General features: G+C 39.2%; 1 protein-coding gene across 1 annotated transcript in view; it reads right to left on the minus strand.

Moving 5' to 3' along the window:
• The window catches only part of LOC105549005 (uncharacterized protein C10orf68-like), a 180,156-nt gene that overhangs the window by 38,457 nt on the left and 119,934 nt on the right, over positions 1-21,765 (minus strand). Inside the window, exons 9-10 of the mRNA XM_011993312.1 lie at positions 11,699-11,782; positions 7,648-7,734 (exon numbers count right to left, since the gene is read on the minus strand). Of these exons, the coding sequence (XP_011848702.1) occupies positions 7,648-7,734; positions 11,699-11,782 (171 nt within the window). The remainder of the gene's footprint in view (positions 1-7,647; positions 7,735-11,698; positions 11,783-21,765) is intronic.

Genomic DNA, 21,765 nt, shown 5'->3' on the forward strand with positions numbered 1-21,765 from the left:
AATGCTATACCTCCCCCAGCCCCCTACCCCCTGACAGGCCCCAGTGTGTGATGTTCCCCACCCTGTGTCCACGTGTTCTCATTGTTCAACTCCCACCTATGAATGAGAACATGCTACTGCCACCCTTCTTTAGCCATAAAGTGAGTGCCTTGGTCAGAGGCAATGCTGTGTAGAGCATCATGTGTATAAGGCATTCTGTGAGTCCATGGATGGTAGTCTTGGCAGCAGCATTGCATGCAGGATAGGCAAACCCATACCTGGAGTAAGTGTCTATTCCAGTGAGGACAAACCTCTGCCCTTCCCATGATGGAAAAGGCCCCATATAATCAACCTGCCACCTACCACCAGGTACTGAGGAATGGTGCTCAGTGTTAGTCTCTGCCCTGGCAAATTGGGCACTCAGCAGTGGCTGTAGCCAGATCAGTCTTGGTGAGTGGAAGTCCACATTGCTGAGTCCATGTGTAACCTCCATCCCTGCCACCATAGCCACTTTGTTCATGGGCCCATTGGGCAATGACAGGCATGGCTGGGGAAAGAGGCTGACTGGTGTTCACAGAACGGGTCATCCTATCCACTTGATTATTAAAATCCTCCTCTGCTGAGGTTACCCGTTGGTGAGCACTCACATGGGATACAAATATCTTCAGTTTTTGACCATTCAGAGAGGTCCATTCACATACCTCTTCCCCAAATTTCTTTGTCACCAATTTTTCAATCATGCTTCTTTCAAGACCCCGACCATGCAGACAAACTATTGGCTCCAACCCATGAATCAATATATAACCACACATCTGGCCATTTCTCCTCCCATGAAAAGTGCACAACCAGGTGCACTGCTCGAAGTTCTGTCCACTGAGAAGATTTCCCTTCACAGCTGTGTTTCAGGGATGGCCTAGAAATGGGCTGTAGTGCTATAGTTGTCCACTTTCTAGTGGTGCCTGCATAACATGTTTCACTCGCGTCAGTGTGAAGAGACCATCAAACATGCTTTGTGTGAGCAACAAGGCTGTTTATTTCACCCGGGTGTAGGCGGGCTGAGTCCGAAAAGAGAGTCAGTGAAAGGGAGATAGGGGTGGGGCCGTTTTATAAGATTTGGGTAGGTAAAGGAAAATTACAGTCAAAGGAGGGTTGTTCTCTGGCGGGTAGGAGTGAGGGTCACAAGGTGCTCTGTGAGGGAGCTTTTTGAGCCAAGATGAGCCAGGAAAGGAATTTTACAAGGTAATGTCATCAGTTAAGGCAGGAACAGGCCATCTGGATGTATACGTGCATGTCACAGGGGATACAATGGCTTAGCTTGGGCTCAGAGGCCTGATATTCCTGTCTTCTTATATTAATAAGAAAAATAAAATGAAGTAGTGGTAAAGTGTTGGGGTGGCAAAAATTTTGGGGGGTGGTATGGAGAGATAATGGGCGATGTTTCTCAGGGCTGCTTTGAGCGGGATTGGGGTGGTGTGGGAACCTAGAGTGGGAGAGATTAAGCTGAAGGAAGACTTTGTGGTAAGGGGTGATATTGTGGGGTTGTTAGAAGGAGCATTTGTCATACAGAATTATTGGTGATGTCCTGGATACGGTTTTGTATGAATTGAAAAACTAAATGAAAGAGAAGGAGAAAAACAGGTATTAAAGGACTAAGAATTGGGAGGACCCAGGACATCCAATCAGAGAGTGCCTAAGGAGGTTCAGCATAATTACTCGCTTGGTTGGTGAGTTTTTAGGCTCTATCCAAGTTTTTGGGGTGCAGTTCAAGTTGGGCTGGTGTCTGGAAAGAGACTGGGGCCTAATAAAAGGAAGCATCCATACAGGAGCTCAAATGGGCTATACCCTGTAGCATTCTGAGGACAGGCCTGAATTCTGAGAAGGGCAAGTGGTAAAAGTATTGTCTAGTCCTTTTTAAGTTAGTGGCTAAGCTTGGTGAGGTGTGTTTTTAAAAGACCATTAGTCCGTTCTACCTTTCCTGAAGAATAAGGATGGGTAAGGGATATAAAGGTTTCACTGAATACCAAGAGCCTGAAAAACTGCTTGGGTGATTTGACTAATAAAGGCTAGTCTGTTATCGGACTGTATAGAGCTGGGAAGGCCAAACTGAGGAATTGTGTGTGACAGAGGGGAAGAAATGACCACAGTGGCCTTCTCAGACCCTGTGGGAAAGGTCTTTAAAAGTATTAAAGCAGCAGCAGCCACTGCATGCAGACATAAGGGCTAGGCTAAAACAGTAAGGTCAAGTTGTTTGGACAGAAAGGCTACAGGGCGCGGTCCTGGCTCTTGTGTAAGAATTCTGACCGCACTAACTGTGCCTAGGAAGGAAAGGAGTTGTTGTTTTGTAGAAGGGATTGGGGTTTAGGAGATTAGCCAGACACGAGCCGCAGGGAGAGCATGTGTGTTTTCATGAGAATTATGCTAAGATAGGTGACAGACGAGGAAGAAATTTGGGCTTGACTGAAGTAATGGGGGCTGTCTGGGAAGCCTTGTGGCAGTACAGCCCAGGTAATTTGCTGAGCTTTATGGGTGTCAGGGTCAGTCCAAGTGAAAGCAAAGAGAGGCTGGGATGAAGGGTGCAAAGGAATAGTAAAGAAAGCATGTTTGAGATCCAGAATAGAATACTGGGTTGTGGAGGGAGGTATTGAGGATAGGAGAGTATAAGGGTTTGGCACCACGAGGTGGATAGGCCAGACAATTTGGTTGATAAGGCGCAGATCCTGAACTAACCTGTAAGCCTTGTCTGGTTTTAGGACAGGTAAAATGGGGGAATTGTAAGGGAAGTTTATAGGTTTTAAAAGGCCACGCTGTGATAACAGGCTTTAATCCTTTTAAAGCATGCTGTGGGATGGGATATTGGCATTGAGCAGGGTAAGAGTGATTAGGTTTTAATAGGATAGTAAGGGATGCATGATCAGTCGCTAAGGAGGGAGTAGAGGTGTCCTATACTTGTGGTTTAAGGTGGGGAGATACGAGGGGAGGATGTGAAGGAGGCTTTGAACTGGGGGAAAAGGTGGCAATGAGGTGTGGCTGTAGCCCAGGAATAGTCAGGGAAGCAGATAATTAAAATGTCTCAACCTAATAAGGGAGCTGGGCAGGTCGGGATAACTAAAAAGGAGTGCATAAAAGAATGTTGTCCAAGCCGGCACTAGAGTTGGGGAGTTTTAACAGGTTTAGAAGCCTGGCCGTCAATACCCACAACAGTTATGGAGGCAGAGAAAACAGGCCCTTGAAAAGAATGTAATGTGGAGTGAGTAGCCTCTGTATTGATTAAGAAGGGGATGGACTTACCCTCCACTGTGAGAGTTACCTAAAGTGTCTGTGATGGTCCTGTAGGCTTCCGAGGCAATCGGGCAGCGTCAGTCTTTAGCCACTAAGCCAAGAAGATCTGGGAAGGAGTCAGTCAGAGAGCCTTGGACCAGAGTTCCAGGGGCTCTGGGAGTGGCTGCCAGGCGAGGTGGACAGTCCGATTTCCAGTGGGGTCCCATACAGATGGGACACAACTTAGGAGGAATCCCAGGCTGCAGGCATTCCTTGGTCCAGTGGCCAGATTTCCGGCACTTGAAGAAAGTTCCTTGGGGAAGCGGTCCTGGAGGAATGCCTGGTCACTGTGGTTTAGGCATTTGGAAGTTCTTGTGTGCTGGAGATGTGGCTGGGATTTTGTCTCACAGTGGAGGCATGTAATTGTAACTTTTCTTTATTATTGTACACCTTGAAGGCAAGGCTAATTAAGTCCTGTTGTGGGGTTTGAGGGCCAGAATTTAATTTTTGGAGCTTTATTTAACAATAATTATTACATTGCCCTTAATATTTACAGGTATAATATGTATAACAATAGCACAAATACTGGGGAAAGAAAATAAAGCTATATATATATTATTTAATGTCAGGAGTGGATTGGGTAATAAAATAAAATGCATATTGAGAATAAGACGGCCTTCTGACCTTCCAGGGTCTAGGGCTGTAAAACGTCTAGGGTTGCTGCCAAATGAGCCATGAACTGGGCTGGGTTTTTATATTTGATGAAAAAGAGCCTAAATGCTAACTGATTTGGGAGAGGTCGGATAAAGAAAAAGGAGCATTAATCTTGACTATGCCTTTAGCTTCAGCAACCTTTTTAAGAGGAAATTGCTGGGCAGGTGGGGGAGGGCTAGTGGTAGAATGAAACTGTAAGCTGGACCGGGTGTGAGGAGGGGAGGTGATAAAAGAATTATAGGGTGGGGGAGTGGAGGCTGAGGAAGAACTGGGACCTGGCGAGGAGCAGCCTGGGGAGGAGGGGAGAGGTCAGATGGGTCTGTAGAAAAGGAAGATTCAAAAGACTCAGCGACGCTTGGGGCTGGGACTGAGGGGACAGGTGGGAGGGGAAGAAGGAAGATTTGGGATAAGTCTCATTGGGAGCAGAGACTAGGGAGGGACCAATGTGTAAAAGAATGCCTGGACATCAGGCACCTCAGACCGTTTGCCCATTTTACAACAAGAATTATTTAGGTCTTGTAGGATGGAGAAATTGAAAGTGCCATTTTCTGGCTATTTGGAACCATTGTCAAGTTTGTATTGGGGTCAAGCAGTATTGCAGAAGAAAATTTAGATTTTAGGTCACGTGAGAGTTGAAGAGGTTTTAAGTTCTTGAGAACACAGGCCAAGGGAGAAGGAGGAGGAATGGAGGGTGGAAGGCTGCCCATAGTGAAGGAGGCAGGTTTAAAGAGAAGGGGTAGAGACACGGAGAGAAGGGGTGGGGGGTGCTTGCCCCCTAGGAAAGTGGTGCTTGCTGCTAAGGGTGAAGGACCAAGGCAGGCGTCCCCGCGTGGTCAGACACCTCTGAAACGTGGGTGAATAATCAGGCAGGCGTCCCCGTGTGATTAAACACCAAGGGAAGACTGCCTTCTCGAGTCTGTGACCGGCGCCGGAGTTTTGGGTCCAACGATAAAACGCATCTCCTTTGTCTCTACCAGGAAAGGAAAGGAACTGAAATGAAGAGAAGGGAGAGACTGAAGTGTGGCGCCAAGATTGAAAGGAGAAAAGAGGTTGAGAGATAGTGAGAGAGCTTGGAGAAGAGACTAAAGAGAGGCCGCTTACCCGATTTAAAATTGGTGAGATGTTCCTGGCGCTGGTTAGTCTGAGGACCAGAGGCCATAGGTGGATCTTTCACAGAACAAAGAGCGGGAGGACAGGGGATTGATCTCCCAAGGGAGATCCCCCAATCCGAGTCACGGCACCAAAATTTCACTCGCGTCCCATGTGAAGAGACAACCAAACAGGCTTTGTGTGGGCAACAAGGCTGTTTGTTTCACCTGGGTGCAGGCGGGCCGAGTTCGAAAAGAGAGTCAGCGAAGGGAGATAGGGGTGGGGCCGTTTTATAGGATTTGGGTAGGTAAAAGAAAATTACAGCCAAAGGGGGGTTGTTCTCTGGTGGGCAGGAGTGAGGGTCACAAGGTGCTCGGTGGGGGAGCTTTTTGAGCCAAGATGAGCCAGGAGAAGGAATTTCACAAGGTAATGTCATCAGTTAAGGCAGGAACAGGCCATCTGGATGTATACATGCAGGTCACAGGGGATATGATGGCTTAGCTTAGGCTCAGAGGCCTGACAACATGCAGAACCATCTGTGAACCAGGCCTTAGTCTTTTCTTCCTCTGTCCACTTATCATAAGGAACTCCCCATAAGGCCACTGGTGCAGGCTAGGGGAGAGCAGACAGGGTGGCAGGAGTGGGGACCATGGGCATTTGAGCCACTTCTCATGTAACTCACTTGTGCCTTCAGGACCTGCTCAAGCCCGATCATGTACATACCACTTCCATTTGATAATGGAATGCTGCTGTGCATGCCCCACTCTATGGCTAGACAGGTCAGCAAGCACCCAGTTCATGATAGGTAGTTCAGGTCACATGGTGACTAGATGACCCATAGTCAAATGTTCAGTTTCTACCAAAACCCAGTAACAGGATAAGAGCTATCTCTCAAAAGGAGGGCATCTTTTTCCCGTGCTGGATGCTTCCTGCCCTCGCACACTGGACTCCAAGTTCTTCAGATTTCTGCTCATATAAATTAGAAAACTCAAGCAGTTCTTTTGGAGTGTAGTGCACTTCCATGGGGGTTACACTTTGAACTGCTGGGACTTTAGTTATAGGTCTAGAAGCAAACAGGGATGTTGGGGGTGGTTCCTGAGGAGAATAAACATTATCTTGCCTGGCAACTGCCTCAGGGGAGGCCATCACTGTTGCCTCAGGCAGCACAGAGTTTATCTTCTCAGACAAAGATGCAAAGGCTGGTGGCAGCATGGGTTGGGGAGGGGATGTTGCCACTATTGGGGATGGGGAAGCTGCTTCTTCTGGTAAAAAAGATTCATCAGAGTTTACAAACTCAGTGTCTCCAGCTTCATTTGGTCCTTCCACACGTCCCCATTCCAAGGTTCAGGATCCCATTCTTTTTCAATCAATGCCCTCACTTTAAGAGTAGACACCTGGCAAGGCTGTGCATGCACCTTTCATTGCAGGTCAGCCACTTGCATGATAAGAGCTTGTGTATGTTTTTCTACAATTTCAGCTCTTTATCAGTGTTCTCCACACTATTAGAAGTACAGTCCTTAACATTTTTGTGTTTAATCATATTAAGCAGCCAACTCCAGAAACCCCAAAACCAACAAAAGAAACTCCATCCTTAATATTCTGTTCCTCTAGAACCACTCCTGGTACCAAAATCTGTATTAGTTAGGATTCTCTAGAGGGAAAGAAGTAATAGAAGATAGATATAGATATAGATAGATGGGAGTTTATTAAGTATTAACTCACATGAGGGCAGGAAGCATCTGCACAGGAGAAAGATGTAGGCTGGGAGGCTAGGCCAGTCTAGTCTTTTCACATTTTTTCACCTGCTTTATATTCTAGCCATGCTGGCAACTGATTAGATGGTGCCCACCCAGATTAAGGATGTGTCTGCCTTTCCCAGCCCACTGACTCAAATGTTAATCTCCTTTGGCAACACCCTCACAGACACACCAGGATCAGTACTTTGAATCCTTCAATCCAATCAAATTGACAGTATTAACCATCATAACACACAATCACTTTTGGATGAGAGTTGTTTTAACAGGGCTCTCTTCATCTGTCTCTTTCCCTTATGTCTCTGTTAAGCTCTCTGCCTCTTTGGGTACAACACCAAAAATTAAGGAGAAGTGTGTCACTGTTTCACCACTAAAAATGCAGTAGTATAGTTTTTGAACTATATAACAAAACTAAAGCAGTTGAAACATTGTCAATTTGCCTGATAACATAATGATATAAGAGGGAATGGGTAACCAATGAAATAATTATCAGTTATATTCATCTTGTTATCATGTTCATAAGCTAGCAATTCTGCTTTTGCAAATACAAAGCAACTTTACTAATTGGCCATAAATAGAAAGTAAATTGAAGAGCATTTGAAATATTTCTGCAAGCATATTCTAAGGTCATTATAGCATTAGACTTTTATGAATAACTTTTTAAATAAATGAGCCCTAAAGTTAATTTTCTATTGAGAATAAATACTAGAGTTCAACTAATTATAGGAGGCAATTCATGAAGACTTTTTCTCATGTAATAATTACATATAGGTACTGTTGTCATTAGAGATACATACTTAAACTCCAGAGAAGATAGTAAACCATAAATAGATTTAAAAATTCTTATTCTTACCAGGGTGACTCTTTCTCTTTAACTGTGTCTTCATTGCATTATTTATTGTACCTCTCTCAGTTGCACGATGCAATCGTTCATCAGTCTCTATAAAAGCAAACAGATTTCAAAACACTTTTCTAACATAAATATTAACGTGTGTGTGCATGTGTCTAATACTATCCTAATTAATATTCTTCATTAGAGTAGAAGAATTATAATAAAATGTCCAGATTGTAGCAACATAGGAACTTAAATTGAAAGGACAATTAACAATCATATAAACCTCATTATATGTATACCATATAGCAAGTAATAACAAAATTGAGGCACAGACTTATGCTACCTTATTTCTTAACTATTTTTTCCATATAATGCAATCTCATATGCAAATTTAAATCACACTAGTTTGTGGTAATAACATAACTTTCAAGGATATATTAAGAACATATGCATGTTGTAGGGGTATATCTGGTGAGGTGGAACATAAATTTTTTTTTCATAATTGACCTATCTGTACACAACGGTCATCACAACTCACAAAATGTGATAAAACAGAAGTTCCTTGACTCATCCAGAAATATTTTAATAGTTTATTTTAGGTGGTGTAACTATAATTCAATTAGGCATCAGTGATAAAAAAAGAATAAGAAATAACGCATGTAATGAGAAAAAGTCTCTTCTCTCTGGTTCTCTTAGCAGGTAGACTTTGTAGCTAGAAAGAAGAAAACAGGAATATTTGCAGTAGTACCAGCATTAGGATTGTATTCCTTTTCATTTGACTTTTATGTGATTTATACACTTTGTTGGATTTAGAAACTAGTATCTAGGTATAATGATGGAAAAACTAAAAAATCTACTAAAAGGAATTTCATATTGAAAAAGGGATAATTAGAATTGGTAAACCTGGTTTATTAAACCTAAAGTTTTTGGGTCAAAGTTGGTTCTAGCAGAGCATGTAATGGTAGTTGGACACCTGTAATGATGCTGAACAATAGAGTAGAAGTCTTGCTTTGGAATATTGGCCGAGCCCATGATTAATGTTAAAATTTGCACTATTATCATGTCAGCCCAAATAAACCGCCAATATAATTCAAATAGAGATAATTTACAATATAATTCAAATATGCATAATTTACAGATTATGCATCATTGTAAAAATGCATCATATTGGCCAGGTCAGTGGCTCATGCCTGTAATCCCAGCACTTTGGGAGGTTGAGGTGGGCGGATCTCGAGGTCACGAGTTCGAGACCAGCCTGGCCAACATAGTGAAACCTCGTCTCTACTAAAAATACAAAAATTAGCAGGGCGTGGTGGCAGGCACCTGTAGTCCTAGCTACTCAGGAGGCTGAGGCAGGAGAATCACTTGAACCCAGGAGGCGGAGGTTGTGATAAGCTGAGATCACATCACTGTACTCCAGCCTGGGCAACAGAGTGAGACACTGTCTCAAAAAAACAAAAACAAAAACAAAAAAAAAACCAAAAAAAAAGCCCATCATATTGGACAAAATGAGTTTTCAATAATTCAGTAACAACATTTTGTAAAAGTAAAGCTATATGCAACAAAAAACTGAGGAACATTAACAGGTGCATTTCAGCTCCTTTGTCTTTCTCCTACAGATACAAGTAAGAAAGGCTGATTCATTTGAATTAAGAAATCAGAGGATTTTTAGATAAGCAGGGAGTCAATGAGGAGAGCATTTTAGAGTTAAACACTAGGAAGACAAAGTTATGTGCTGGAGAAATTTATCAACTAGTAAAAGTCACAATTTTCCTCCCTTACATTATTATCCTGTTGCTTTAAATTTTACAAAATCTTATCCTGCTTAGAGTTCCTGAGCTTTTAAAAATGTGTATATTTTTAAACCATACTATTTTTCCATTTAAACTGTCCAATTCAATGCTTATTACAGAAATATGTAATTATTACCTCAGTCAACTTTATAATCCTTTTCACATTTACACAAATTGCATTCTACTGAGATACAGAAACACTACTCTTTTATATATAGCTTTATTCTCTTTCCCCAGTATTTGTGCTATTGTTATACATATTATACCTGTAAATATTAAGGACAATGTAATAATTATTGTTATAATTATTTCTTTGTATAACTTTATACCTTTTAAATAAACTGAGAAAAGAAACAAGACCAAGTACATGTTTATAGTATTTGTTATATGAACACACTTATTTACATTTTTTGGTTCTTTTTATTGTTGCTCTGTATTTATCATCCAGTGTTATTTTCTTACAGTGCTACATCACTTCTCTCTCCTATCACCTTTGTGCTGCTATTGTGAATATATTACAAGTTGATATGTTATATGCCCAATGATACAATTATATAAATATTTTTATACAGTTGTCTTTTAGATAAATTAAGAAAAGAAAGGAGGTGGAATATATATTTATACATACTGTCTTTTGCAATTATAACATTTAACTCATACCTTTTTTAGGGGGATTCAAATTACTGTCAAGAGGTCAATTCCTTTTAGCCTAAACAAATTTCTTTAGAATTTCTTGGAAAACAGTTCTGCTAGAAATGAAATCTCTCAATTTTTATTTATTTAGCAATTTCATTTTTCACCTTTTCTGAAAAATAGTTTTGCTAGCAATAAAATTATTGCTTGGTAGATTTTTTTTTCCTTTCAGCACTTTCAATATACAACACCATGGCCTTCTGGACTTCATAAGTTTCTAATGCTAAGACAGATGTTAATCTTACTGGAGTTACCTTCTATGGGATGAATTGTTTTTCTCTTGATGCATTTTACATTTTCTCTTTGTCTTTCAACATTTTTACAATGATTACTTTGGTCATGGATTGATTTGTGTTTGTTCTACTTAGATTTAATAGAACTTGGATGTATAGATTAATATGACCCAGTAAATATTTTTCAAAGTATTCAGCCATTTTTCTTCAAATATTTTTTCTTATTCTCTCTCTACTTGGAATACTCTCATTCTGGTATTCGCATTATATTAAGTTTGCTTACTCCTTCTGACAGTTCAAATCTTTCCTTGACCCTCTAATGAATTTTCCCTTGCACTTATTTTACCTTTCAATTCCAAATATTAATTTGGTTCTTTAAAAAGTTTAATTTGTATCACAATGTTGACATCTATTTGATAAAAGAGTGTCATTATACCTTCTTTTTCTTCTTTCAGAAGAGTTTTAATTATTTGATGATATTATTATTATTATTTGACTACTTTGTAGTCATTGTCTGCTAAATCTAACATGTAGGACTCTCACAGGCAGTTTTCCTTGCCTTTTTCCTGGTGTTTGTGTTACAGAGTACTGTTTCTGTGCATGTCTTAACTTTTTTGCTAAAATCTGGACATTTTAGATAACGTATTATAGCAAATCTGTATGTTGGTTGACTCTTCCTTTTTGGGGGGCTTGTTGTTCTTGTTTTCTTGTTTCTTGTTGGTGGTGGTGGTGGTGGTGGGGTGTGTGTGTGTATTTGTGTATGTGTGTGACTTGACAGAAGTATTTTCCTAAAGTCTCTATCCTCTACAGTGTAAAGTCTCTTATGTTGCTCTTTAAGGGCATCTCCTTGGGCATCAAACAGTCTCCCTTGGATGACAGTGGTTTTAGCAGGGCACTCTTTGAATGTCTCTTTCCATTATTTATTTGCTAAGGTGTCTTCTTTTGGTATCACACCAATGGTCACAGAGAAGTGTGTCTAACCCTGTAACCCCGGGACTAAATTCAGTTGTGTAATCTCTGAAAAATATAACTAAATAACTTTATTGCAGCTGAGATGTTACAAACTTGACTGATATTTTTACCATATAGAGTGAACTGGTAACCAATAAAATTATTATCTGTTATATTCATCTTCTTATCACATCTATCATCTGGACTTTCTGCTTTTGAAAAGCTAATTTTACATTGCTAGTTGAAACTAGAGTTGAAATATTATAGAGGGGAATTCACGAAGACTTTTGCCTATGTAATAATGTATAGGCACTGTTCTCCTTGAAGATGCACACTTAGTTACACTCCAGAGAACAAAACTAACCAGAAATACTAAATATGTAAAGTTTTTGTTCCTACCAGGGAGACTCTTTGATCGTGTCTTGAATTCACCCTTTAGTATATCTCTTCCAAATGCATCTGTCAATTGTTCTATTTCAGACCCTATAGAAATAAACAGATATCAAAACACTGTAAGGTAATCATTTATATACAAATGTGACCGTGTGTGCATGTGCATATATGTGCGTGTGTTACTAACTTAAAATATTTGTGGCTGGGCGCAGTGGCTCATGCCTGTAATCCCAGCACTTTGGGAGGCCAAAGTGCAGGTGGATCATGAGGTCAAGAGATTGAGACCATCCTGGCCAACAAGGTGAAACCCCATCTGTACTAAAAATACAAAAATTAGCTGGGTGTAGTGGCACATGCCTGTAGTTCCAGCTACTCGGGAGGCTGAGGCAGAAGAATTGCTTGAACCTGGGAGTCGGAGGTTGCAGTGAGCTGAGATTGTGCCACTGCACTCCAGCCTGGTGACACAGCAAGACTCTGTCACCAAAAAAAAAAAAAAAAATACACACACACACACACACACACGCGTATATATATAAAATAAAAATAAAAATTGTATTTATAGAATAATTAAAATGAAATGTCTTCACTGGAAAATAACAAAAACCTTAAAAAGGAATGGATGTTAACAATTATATAAGCCAGACTATATTCAGGCTTAGATATGTTTAATGAATTGAAATATCATATAGCCAGGGAAAGGCACCACTCATGCACAACCCGATGCTGTATACTTTCTTAACCAGTAATTGTTCTATACAATTCTATCTCTTATGCAAATTGAAATTATCCTAGGGACATTATGATGATAATGTATCTTTCCAGTTTACACTAAAAGCATACTCAATCTGTAGGTATGTACTATGTGAGGGGGAACATTTTTTTCCATAGGTCAAGCCGCAAACCATGGCCTCATTAGTCACAGAAACTTATCATGAGGCAGAAATTATTTGACTCATTGAGGAATATTTCTTTCCCCTTTTTACATTATGGAATTGTAAATTCTTTAGATATTAGTTATGAAAAAATTACAAGATATTTGTCAAACTGAGAAAACCTGCCCTCTGAGGTCCCTTAAACGAGAATCAAGGAGGTAATGGTCAGATTTGCAGCACTACCAGAATTGTTATTGGATCCATTTCCATTTAAGTTTTTATGTGGTTTGATATTTTCCAGGAATTAGAAACTGCTAAGTTCAATGAGATAAAAATGTATAAAAATTATTAAAAAGAAATTCATTTTGAAAAGGGGATAATGAGGATTGGTGACATAAGGTCAACATTGGGCTTAAGATTGTGTGGGTAGAATTGGCTCTAGCAGAGTATGTAACTACGATTGGACACCTGTCATAATCCTTCCATTGTATTCTAGAGTGGTTTGTTGTTGTTGTTGTTGTTGTTGCTGTTTTGGAAAAATTGGTGAATACATGAATAATGTAAATGGTTGCATTATGACACCAGCTGCTCAAATATGTCACAACTGCATTCCATACTGAGCACTGCCTCATTACCAAAGTAAAAAGTGATCCATAAGATTGAGCAGAACAAGTTTTCAGTAATTAAGTAACAATATAAGAGATACAGCAACTCAAAACTGGAAACATCAGCAGACGTGTTTTTTTCTTCCTTCTTTCTTCAACTGATATATCAAAGAAAGACCGGTTCATTTGAAATGAGCAAGCAAATGATCCGTACACAATCAGGGAAAAAATGAGACCATCTGAGGAAAGATTGGGTTAAATACTAGAAATTAAAAGGTATGTGCTGGAGACACTTATAATTTAGCAAGATTTACAATTTTTCTCCTTTCCAATATTCTCACTTTGCTTTAAATCTTTTAAAAATCTTTTTCTGCTTAAAGTTCACTGAGTATTTTAAGCGGTCTAAAATCTTAAATTCTATGGATTTTAATACATTCAGTAATGTCTGTCACCATCATCACAGTCCATTTTAAAAAGTACTTTAAATTTATACTAAATTCCAGTGAAATATAGAAAAGCTACTCTTCGATAGCTGTATTCCCTGTTCCCCATTTGTGTGCTATTGTTATACACAGTACATTTGTAAATAATAAAGACATGGTTATAGTTGTTGTTATAATTATTTATTTATATAATTTTATGCTTTTTTAAAAAGTTGAGGGAAGAAAGAAGTATATATTTCCAGTGTTTATTATATTAACCTTCTTATTTATAATTTCTGGTTCTATTAATTTGTTCCTGTGGTTTCAGATTATCATATGTTGTCATTTTCTTTTTTTGTTAATACATAATATTTGTGCAAATTTATGGGGTACATGTGATATTTGGTTATATGGATAGTGCGCATAAAACTCAAGTCAGATTATTTAGAATATCTATCACCTCAACGATTTCTCATCATTCAGTATCATGTTAGCTGTGGGTTTGTCATATATGGACTTTATTAGTTTGAGGTACGTTCCTTTTATGCCTAAGTTGTTGAGAGTTTTATCATGAAGGAATGTTGAATTTTATCAAATGTTTTTTTCTGCATCTACTGAGATGATTATATGGTTTTGTCCTTCTTTTTGTTGATGTACCTTGTTTATTGATTTGCATATGTTAAACCACCCTTACATCTCTGGGATAGATCCAACTTGATCATAATGCATTATCTTTCTGATAGGTTGTTGAATTTGGTTTGCTAGCATTTTGTTGGGGATTTTTATGTTTATATTCAACAGAGATATTGACTTGTACTTTTATTTTTTTATGTCCTTGTCTGGTTTTCGTATCAGAATAAATGCTGGCCTTGTAGATTGAGTTACAGAGAATTCCATTCTCTTCAATTTTTTGGAATAGTTTGAGGGGAATTGGTGTTAATTCTTTAAAGTTTTGGAAAAAATTGGCAGTGAGGCCACCTGGTTGTGTTGGGAACATTTCTAGACCTCTCCCTAGCTATTTTGAAATACAAAATCATTGTTATTAACTATAATCAACCTCCTCTGCTACTTCTTAATTCAATCTTGGTAGGTTATATGTGTTCAGAAATCTGTCAGTTTCCTCTAGATTTTCCAATTTATCAGCATATAGTTGTTCATAATATTTTCTGATTATTTTTTGTAACTCTGTGGTATCAGTTCTATTTCATTTCTGATTTTGTTAATTTGTATCTTCTATCTTTTTTAAGTTAGTCTACTTACTGTTTTTTTTTTAATCTTTATCTTTTTAAAACACCAAGTTTTGATTTGGTCGATCCTTTGCTTAAGTATCTATTTCACTTAGTTCTGCTCTGATCCTTATTTCTTTCCTTCTATTAATTTTTGTTGATTGGTTTGTTTTTGCTTTTCTAGTCTCCTGAGGTGCATTGTTTATTTGAAACATTTCTACTGTTTTGATGGAGGTGTTTATTGCTATCAACTTCCATTTTTAGCATTGCTTTTGTTATATCCCAGAGGTTTTTTTTTTTTCATTTTCATTTGTTTCAAGAATTTTTTATTTCCTTTTTAATTTCTTCATTGATTCAGTGATTATTCATGAGCATTTTGCTTAATTTCCATGTGTTTGCACAGTTCCCAAAGTTCCTCTAGTTACTGATTTCTAGTTTTAATCTATCATGGTCTGACAAGAGACATGATATGATTTTGACTTGTAAAAATGTGTTAAGACTTCTTTTGTGGCTTAACATATGGTCTAGCCTGGAGAATGTTCCATGTGCTCACAAGAAGAATGTGTGTTCTGCAGCTATTGAAAAAAATACTTTGTAATTATCTGTTAGGGCCATTTGGTTTAAAATGATGTTTAAACTCAATGTTTCTTCATTGATTTTCTGTCTAGACGATCTGTCTAATGCTGAGAATGAGGTGTTGAAGCCTCTAGCTATTATTTTATTGGAATCTCTCTGTTCCTTTAGATTTAATATGAGCTTTATATATTTGCATACTTCAATGTTGGGTGAGTATAAGTTTAAAATTGGTATATCCTCTTTCTGAATTGATCCTTTTATCATTATATAATAATTATCCTTGTCTCTTTTTATTTTTTTTGACTTAAAGTCTGTTTTATCTGAAATAACTACAGCTACTCCTGCTCACTTCTGGTTTCTGTTTGCATGGAATAGTTTTTCCATTCTTTTACAACCAGTCTATATGTTTCTTTACAGGTGAAGTGAGTTTCTTATAGGCAGTATATAGTTTGGTCATGTTTTTAAAATCCATTCAGCCATTGTCTGTTTACATTCAATAATAATATTGATATGTGAGGACTTATTCCTATTGTTTTCTTATTTTCTGGTTGTTTTCTTTATCCTTTGTTCCTTTCTTTCTCTTGTGTTGTTTATCATTGTGGTTCGGTGATTTTCTGTCATAGTAACATTTGAGTTCTTCTTCCTCATTTGTGTGTTTGCACATCCAGTTTTATGACAGTAGCTATCCTTTTGCTTAAGTGTAGTGCTCCTTTAAGCATTTCTTGTAGGGCCAGCCTAATGGTGATGAATTCCTTCAGTTTTTGTTTGTCTGGAAAATACTTTATTTTTCCTTCATTTATGAACAATAACTTTGCTGAATATATTATTCTTGGCTGACTGTTTTCTTTCAGCCCTTTGAATATATCATCTTATTTTCTCCTAGCCTGTAAGATTTCTGCTAAGAAATCCACTGTTAGTCTGATAACAGTTTTCTTGTATGTGGCTTGTATCTCTGTCTTTTACTTTTGACAGTTTGACTATAATATGCCTTGTACAAGACCTTTTTGGGTTGTGTATATTTGGGAATCTCTTGTTGACATGGGTAGTTTTCAGCCATCATTTTATTAAATAGTTTTTATATGCCTTTTCTCTTGACCATGTGGAACAACCACGATTCAAAACTTTGGTCACTTATGATGTTCCATGTGTCACATAGGCTTTATTCATTCTTCTTTATTCTTTATTATTTGTTCTTTTTCTCTCTCTCTCTCTCCCTCCCTCCCTCTCTCTTTTGTCTGACTGTGTTATTTCAAATGACCTCTTTTGAAGTTCTGAAACTTTTTCTCCTGCTTGGTCTAATAATTGTTGAAGATCTTGAATGTATTTTTTTTCATTATCATACTTTAAGTTCTAGGGTACATGTACACAATGTGCAGGTTTGTTACATAGGTATACATGTGCCATGTTGGTTTGTTGCACCCATTAACTCGCCATTTACATTAGGTATTTCTCCTAATGCTATCCCTCCCCCTGTCCCCTCACCCCACAACAGGCCCCCATGTGTGATGTTCCCCGCCCTGTGTCCAAGTGTTCTCATTGTTCAATTCCAACCTATAAGTGAGAACATGCAGTGTTTGGTTTTCTGTCCTTGTGATAGTTTGCTGAGAATGATGGTTTCCAGCTTCATCCATGTCCCTGCAAAGGACATGAACTCATCCTTTTTTTATGGCTGCATAGTATTCCACGGTATATATGTGCCACATTTTCTTAATTTAGTCTATCATTGATGGACATTTGGGTTAGTTCCAAGTTTTTGCTATTGTGAATAGTGCCATAATAAACATACATGTGCATGTGTCTTTATAGTAGCATGATTTATAATCCTTTGGGTATATACCCAGTAATGGGATCACTGGGTCAAATCGTATTTCTGGTTCTAGATCCTTGAGGAATCGCCAGACTGTCTTCCACAATGGTTGAACTAGTTTACAGTTCCACCAACAGTGTAAAAGTGTTCCTATTTTTCCACATCCTCTCTAGGATCTGTTGTTTCCTGACTTTTTAGTGATCGCCATTCTAACTGGTGTGAGATGGTATCTCATTGTGGTTTTGCTTTGCATTTCTCTGATGGCCAGTGATGATGAGCATTTTTCATGTGTCTGTTGGCTGCATAAATATCTTCTTTTAAAAAATGTCTGTTCATATCCTTTTCCTGCTTTTTGATGGGGTTGTTTGATTTTTTCTTGTAAATTTGTTTAAGTTCTTTGTAGATTCTGGATATTACCCTTTGGTCAGATAGGTAGATTGCAAAAATTTTCTCCCATTGAATGTATTTTTTATTTTATTAATTGAATTGACTTACGGGATTTCTGTTTGGTTCTTTTCTTAATGATGTCTATCTCTTTAACATATTTCTCATTCATCTCAAAATTGTTTTTCTGATTTCTTTCTATTGGTTATCTGTGTTGTCTTCTACCTCATTGAGTTTCTTTAATATCATTATTTTCAATTCTGTTTCAGGCATTTCAATAATTTCTTTTTCACTGAAATCTGTTGCTGAAGAATTATTGTGTTCTTTTTGAGGTGTCACATTTCCTTGCTTTTTCATGTTTCTTATGTCCTTATGTCTGTCATCTCGTGTAACAGTCACTTCTCTCAATTTTGTGGATTGGCTTTCATAGAGCAAAACATTTTCCTGAAGATGCTATCTATGATGTTGGTTGGATAGGGCACTTTTTAAATTAAAAAAAAATTTTTTTTTGGTGGAGACAGTGTTTCACTGGGCTTTAACCAAGGCTGGCCTCAAATGTCTGATCTCAAGTGATCCTGCCACCTTCACCACCCAAAGTGCTGGGGTATAGGCATGAGTCACCATGCCTACCCTGGGTTGGGCATTTTAGCTTTGATTCCGGGTGTATGCAGTGGTATATAGCCTCTGTATAATTTTTTTCAGCTATAAACAGTGTCAGTGATGTCCGTCATTTCCTCAACGGCTTAGGCTGTAGTTGCTGGTGGATGCTGCTATGAGGCGTCGCTGAGGACAGAGACCTTGAGTCAGTCCTTGGCCTCATTAGTGACAGCAATGGCTGAGCATGCTTATCTGTGGGCCCCTAGGGGATATATGTGAGCATCAGGATTAGTGAGTCCAGGCAGGCTAATCCTTGGGCCTCTAGGTGGCTTGCTTGAGTGCTGGCCATGGTGCCAGCAGGTAGGTGTGTCCTTGAGCCCCTAGACAGTGTACATGATGTGGGCAATAAAAGTCGCAGTGGTGAAACAACCCACAGGCTCCCAAGTGGCATGCACTGGTGTTGGTAGTGGCTGCAACTGGCTAGCTGAGTTCATCCTCCAGGACCCAGGAAGACTGCACAGATGCCTGTGGTGGTGGATGGGGCAGGATGAGCCCCTGGCCTTTGGGTGTCATGCTTTGGTGCTGGTGGCAGGTTTCTTGGCCTATTGTGAGGTCCCCTGGTGATGTCCACGCATGCCCAAGGCAACTGATGGGGCAAGGTAATCCCCAGGTCCCTGGTTGGCATTTTTGCGCACTGGTTCCAGGCTGAGAGGGCTGGTTCTCAGATCCCCCAGTGGTATGCATGGGCACATGCTGTGGCAAGCAGGGTGGGGAAATCCTCAGGACCCCAAATGGTGTGCCTGGGTGGCATTAGCAGCAATGGCAGTTGGCAGGGAGAGCCTGTCCTCAGGGTGCATGCAACCGTGTGGCAGTCTTACCACTGGGTAGGATTGAGTTGCTCTCAGTGGCTGTGGCCCCAGGAGAGTGGCTCTCAAGCTCTGGTGAGCACACGCTTCAGCCTCTGGTGGTGGTGACAGATGATGAGAGCTTGTTCTCAGGGCATGTGCAAGCGCACAGTAGCCCTCCTGCTTATGGCGGCAGGGTTGCAGCAATGGCAATGGACTCAGGCATTCTGGGTTTTGGGTACTGCATGCTTCAACTCTGTTTGTCCCAGAGGCAGCCTCTCCAGTGTACTGTACCACCCATTCTCCAGCATTTTGAACACTTGAGCACTAGGGATCCTACCACACTGTTGGACCCAACTAGGACTGCACTTCTGCAGCCCACTGCATAGATGCAGGGGGATGTCAGTGGGGCTCTAGGAGTGGAAAGGTAGGGATGTTGGGCCATACCAGCCTGGCCAACATGGAAAAAGCCCATCACTACTAAAAATACAAAAATTAGCCGGGCGTGGTGGTGCACGCCTGTAGTCCCAGCTACCTAGGAGGCTAAGGCAGAAGAATCACTTGAACCCAGGAGGCAGAGGAAAAAAGGCACTACGCGGCATCCGCTTGGTTCTCACCATGTGTGTGTGACTCAGCATGAGCTCTCTCTTTAGAGCAATGCCACTGGTCAGGGCCTGTGAGGGTGGCTCTCCCATGGCTAGGATTGCAGCAATCTATGGTGGGAATGTGGACTTCTGGGGACTTCTCACTTACCCTTTTCCCACACTGGGGAGCCTCTCTGGACTTTATCAATCCTAGTTAGGTCAGCTGCCTCCTTTCCCTTTCCTTCTCTGCCTCAGATGTTTCCTGTTAATTCTCTGCTGAATTCTAGTGTTCCTGATTAGATGATCTATTTGAAATATGATTATCAATTCTCAAATTTGTTTTTTTGTATGTATTGAAAGAGTACCAGATATCTTTAAGACAGCCATCTTGGAGCCCCCTTTCTTGTCATTTTTTTTTTTTAACTCCAATACATCACTTCTGTCAACCATCGCCTGTGTGTTAACATTCTGGAATATACTACACGTCCATATTTTAAAGTCCCAGCAATAAAATTCTATAAATATTTTTTATACAATTGCTTTTTATATCAATTAAGAGTTAAAATTAAGAGTAGAAAGAAGTGAAGTAAGCATTTATGTGGTCTTTCAGAGTTATAGAATTCCTTTAACCCATGTTCATTTTATGGGTTCAAGTTAGTGTCAGAGGTCAATGGTTTTCAACCCGAAGAACTCTGTATTTCTTGGAAAGCAGTTCTGATAGGAATAAATTTTCTTATTTAAAAAAGCCTATTTAGAAATATCTTCACGTCACCTTCATGTTTAATAAATAGTTTTGCTGGATATAAGATTTTTGGTTAACAGTTCTTCATTTAGCTCTGTGAATGTGCTGTCCCAATGCCTTCTGGCCCTAATAGTTCCTAATGATAAGTAGTCAGTTTTTAATTTTAGTGGGGTTCTCTTTACATCATGTATTAGTTTTCTCTTGCTGCTTTTAAGCTTTTCTCTTTATCTTTCAACATTATTACTATGAATGTGATTATAGATTCCCTTGTGTTTATTCCACTTAGAATTAATTGAGCTTGGATGTGTAGACTCATTTGTAATTAAATATTTTTCAGAAAGTTTTCATCCATATTTTTGCTGCTCCTTTTTCTCTCTGTTTTCTTTCTAGTGTTCCTAATACTTTAAGTTTTTTAATTCTTTCTTTGGACAGTTGAAATGTACTTGAATCCCTCTAGTAAATTTTGCTTCCAGTTTTTGTACTTTTTAACACTGTAATTTCCATGTGGCTCTTTGTAAAATATTTTATATCTCTTTGTAGATATTTTCTATTTGATGAAACATTGTCATAATACCTTCCTTTTCTTGTTAGAGAATGGTTTCCTTTAGTTCTTTCAATATATTTATACTGACTGCTTTGTAGTCATTGTCTGCTAAGTCTAACAGCTAGGATTCTCATAAGCTGTTTTTTTGTTTTTGTTTTTTATGTTTTTTGTTTCTGTTTTTGTTTTTGTTTTTTGCCTGCTTTTCTTCTGTGTATGGGTCATACTTTCTTCCTTATTAGAATAACTCACATTTTTATGCTGAAAACTGGGCATTTTAGACACATAATGTAGCAACTCTTAACTTTGATTCTTCTCCTCTTCTTCCTGGGGTATGTTATTATTGTTTGCTTATTTATTTGTTCAGTGATTTGGCTTGATTATTTTACTGAAGCCTATTTCCCCTGTGATATGGTTTGCATGTTTTTCTTGTGCAAATCTCATGTTGAAATATAATCCCCATTGTTGGAGGTGGGACCCTGTGGGAGGTGTTTGAGGGCAGATCCTTCTTCTCCATGGAATGGTGCTGTTCTCACAATAGTATATGAGTTCTTGTGAGATCCAGTTGTTCAAAAGTATGCAGCACCTTCCCCCTTTTTTCTCCTGCTCCTGCTCTTGTCATGCAATGTGCCTGTTCTGCTTTACTTTCTGCCATGAGTAAAAGTGCCCTGAGGCCTCCCCCGAAGCCAAGTAGATGCTGGCACTATGCTTGTACAGCCTCTTTTCTTTATAAAGAACCCAGTCTCAGGTATTCCTTTACAACAACCCAAGAATGGCTCAATACATCCTGAACTGTGAAGCCTCTAATGTTCCTCCAATAAAACAGCCTTGGGCATGCAACAATCACCTCTGGAAGACAGTGGTTTTAGAGG

The sequence above is a fragment of the Mandrillus leucophaeus genome, unplaced genomic scaffold (genome assembly GCF_000951045.1).
Source record: "Mandrillus leucophaeus isolate KB7577 unplaced genomic scaffold, Mleu.le_1.0 Scaffold429, whole genome shotgun sequence".
Taxonomy (NCBI): Eukaryota; Metazoa; Chordata; class Mammalia; order Primates; family Cercopithecidae; genus Mandrillus; species Mandrillus leucophaeus.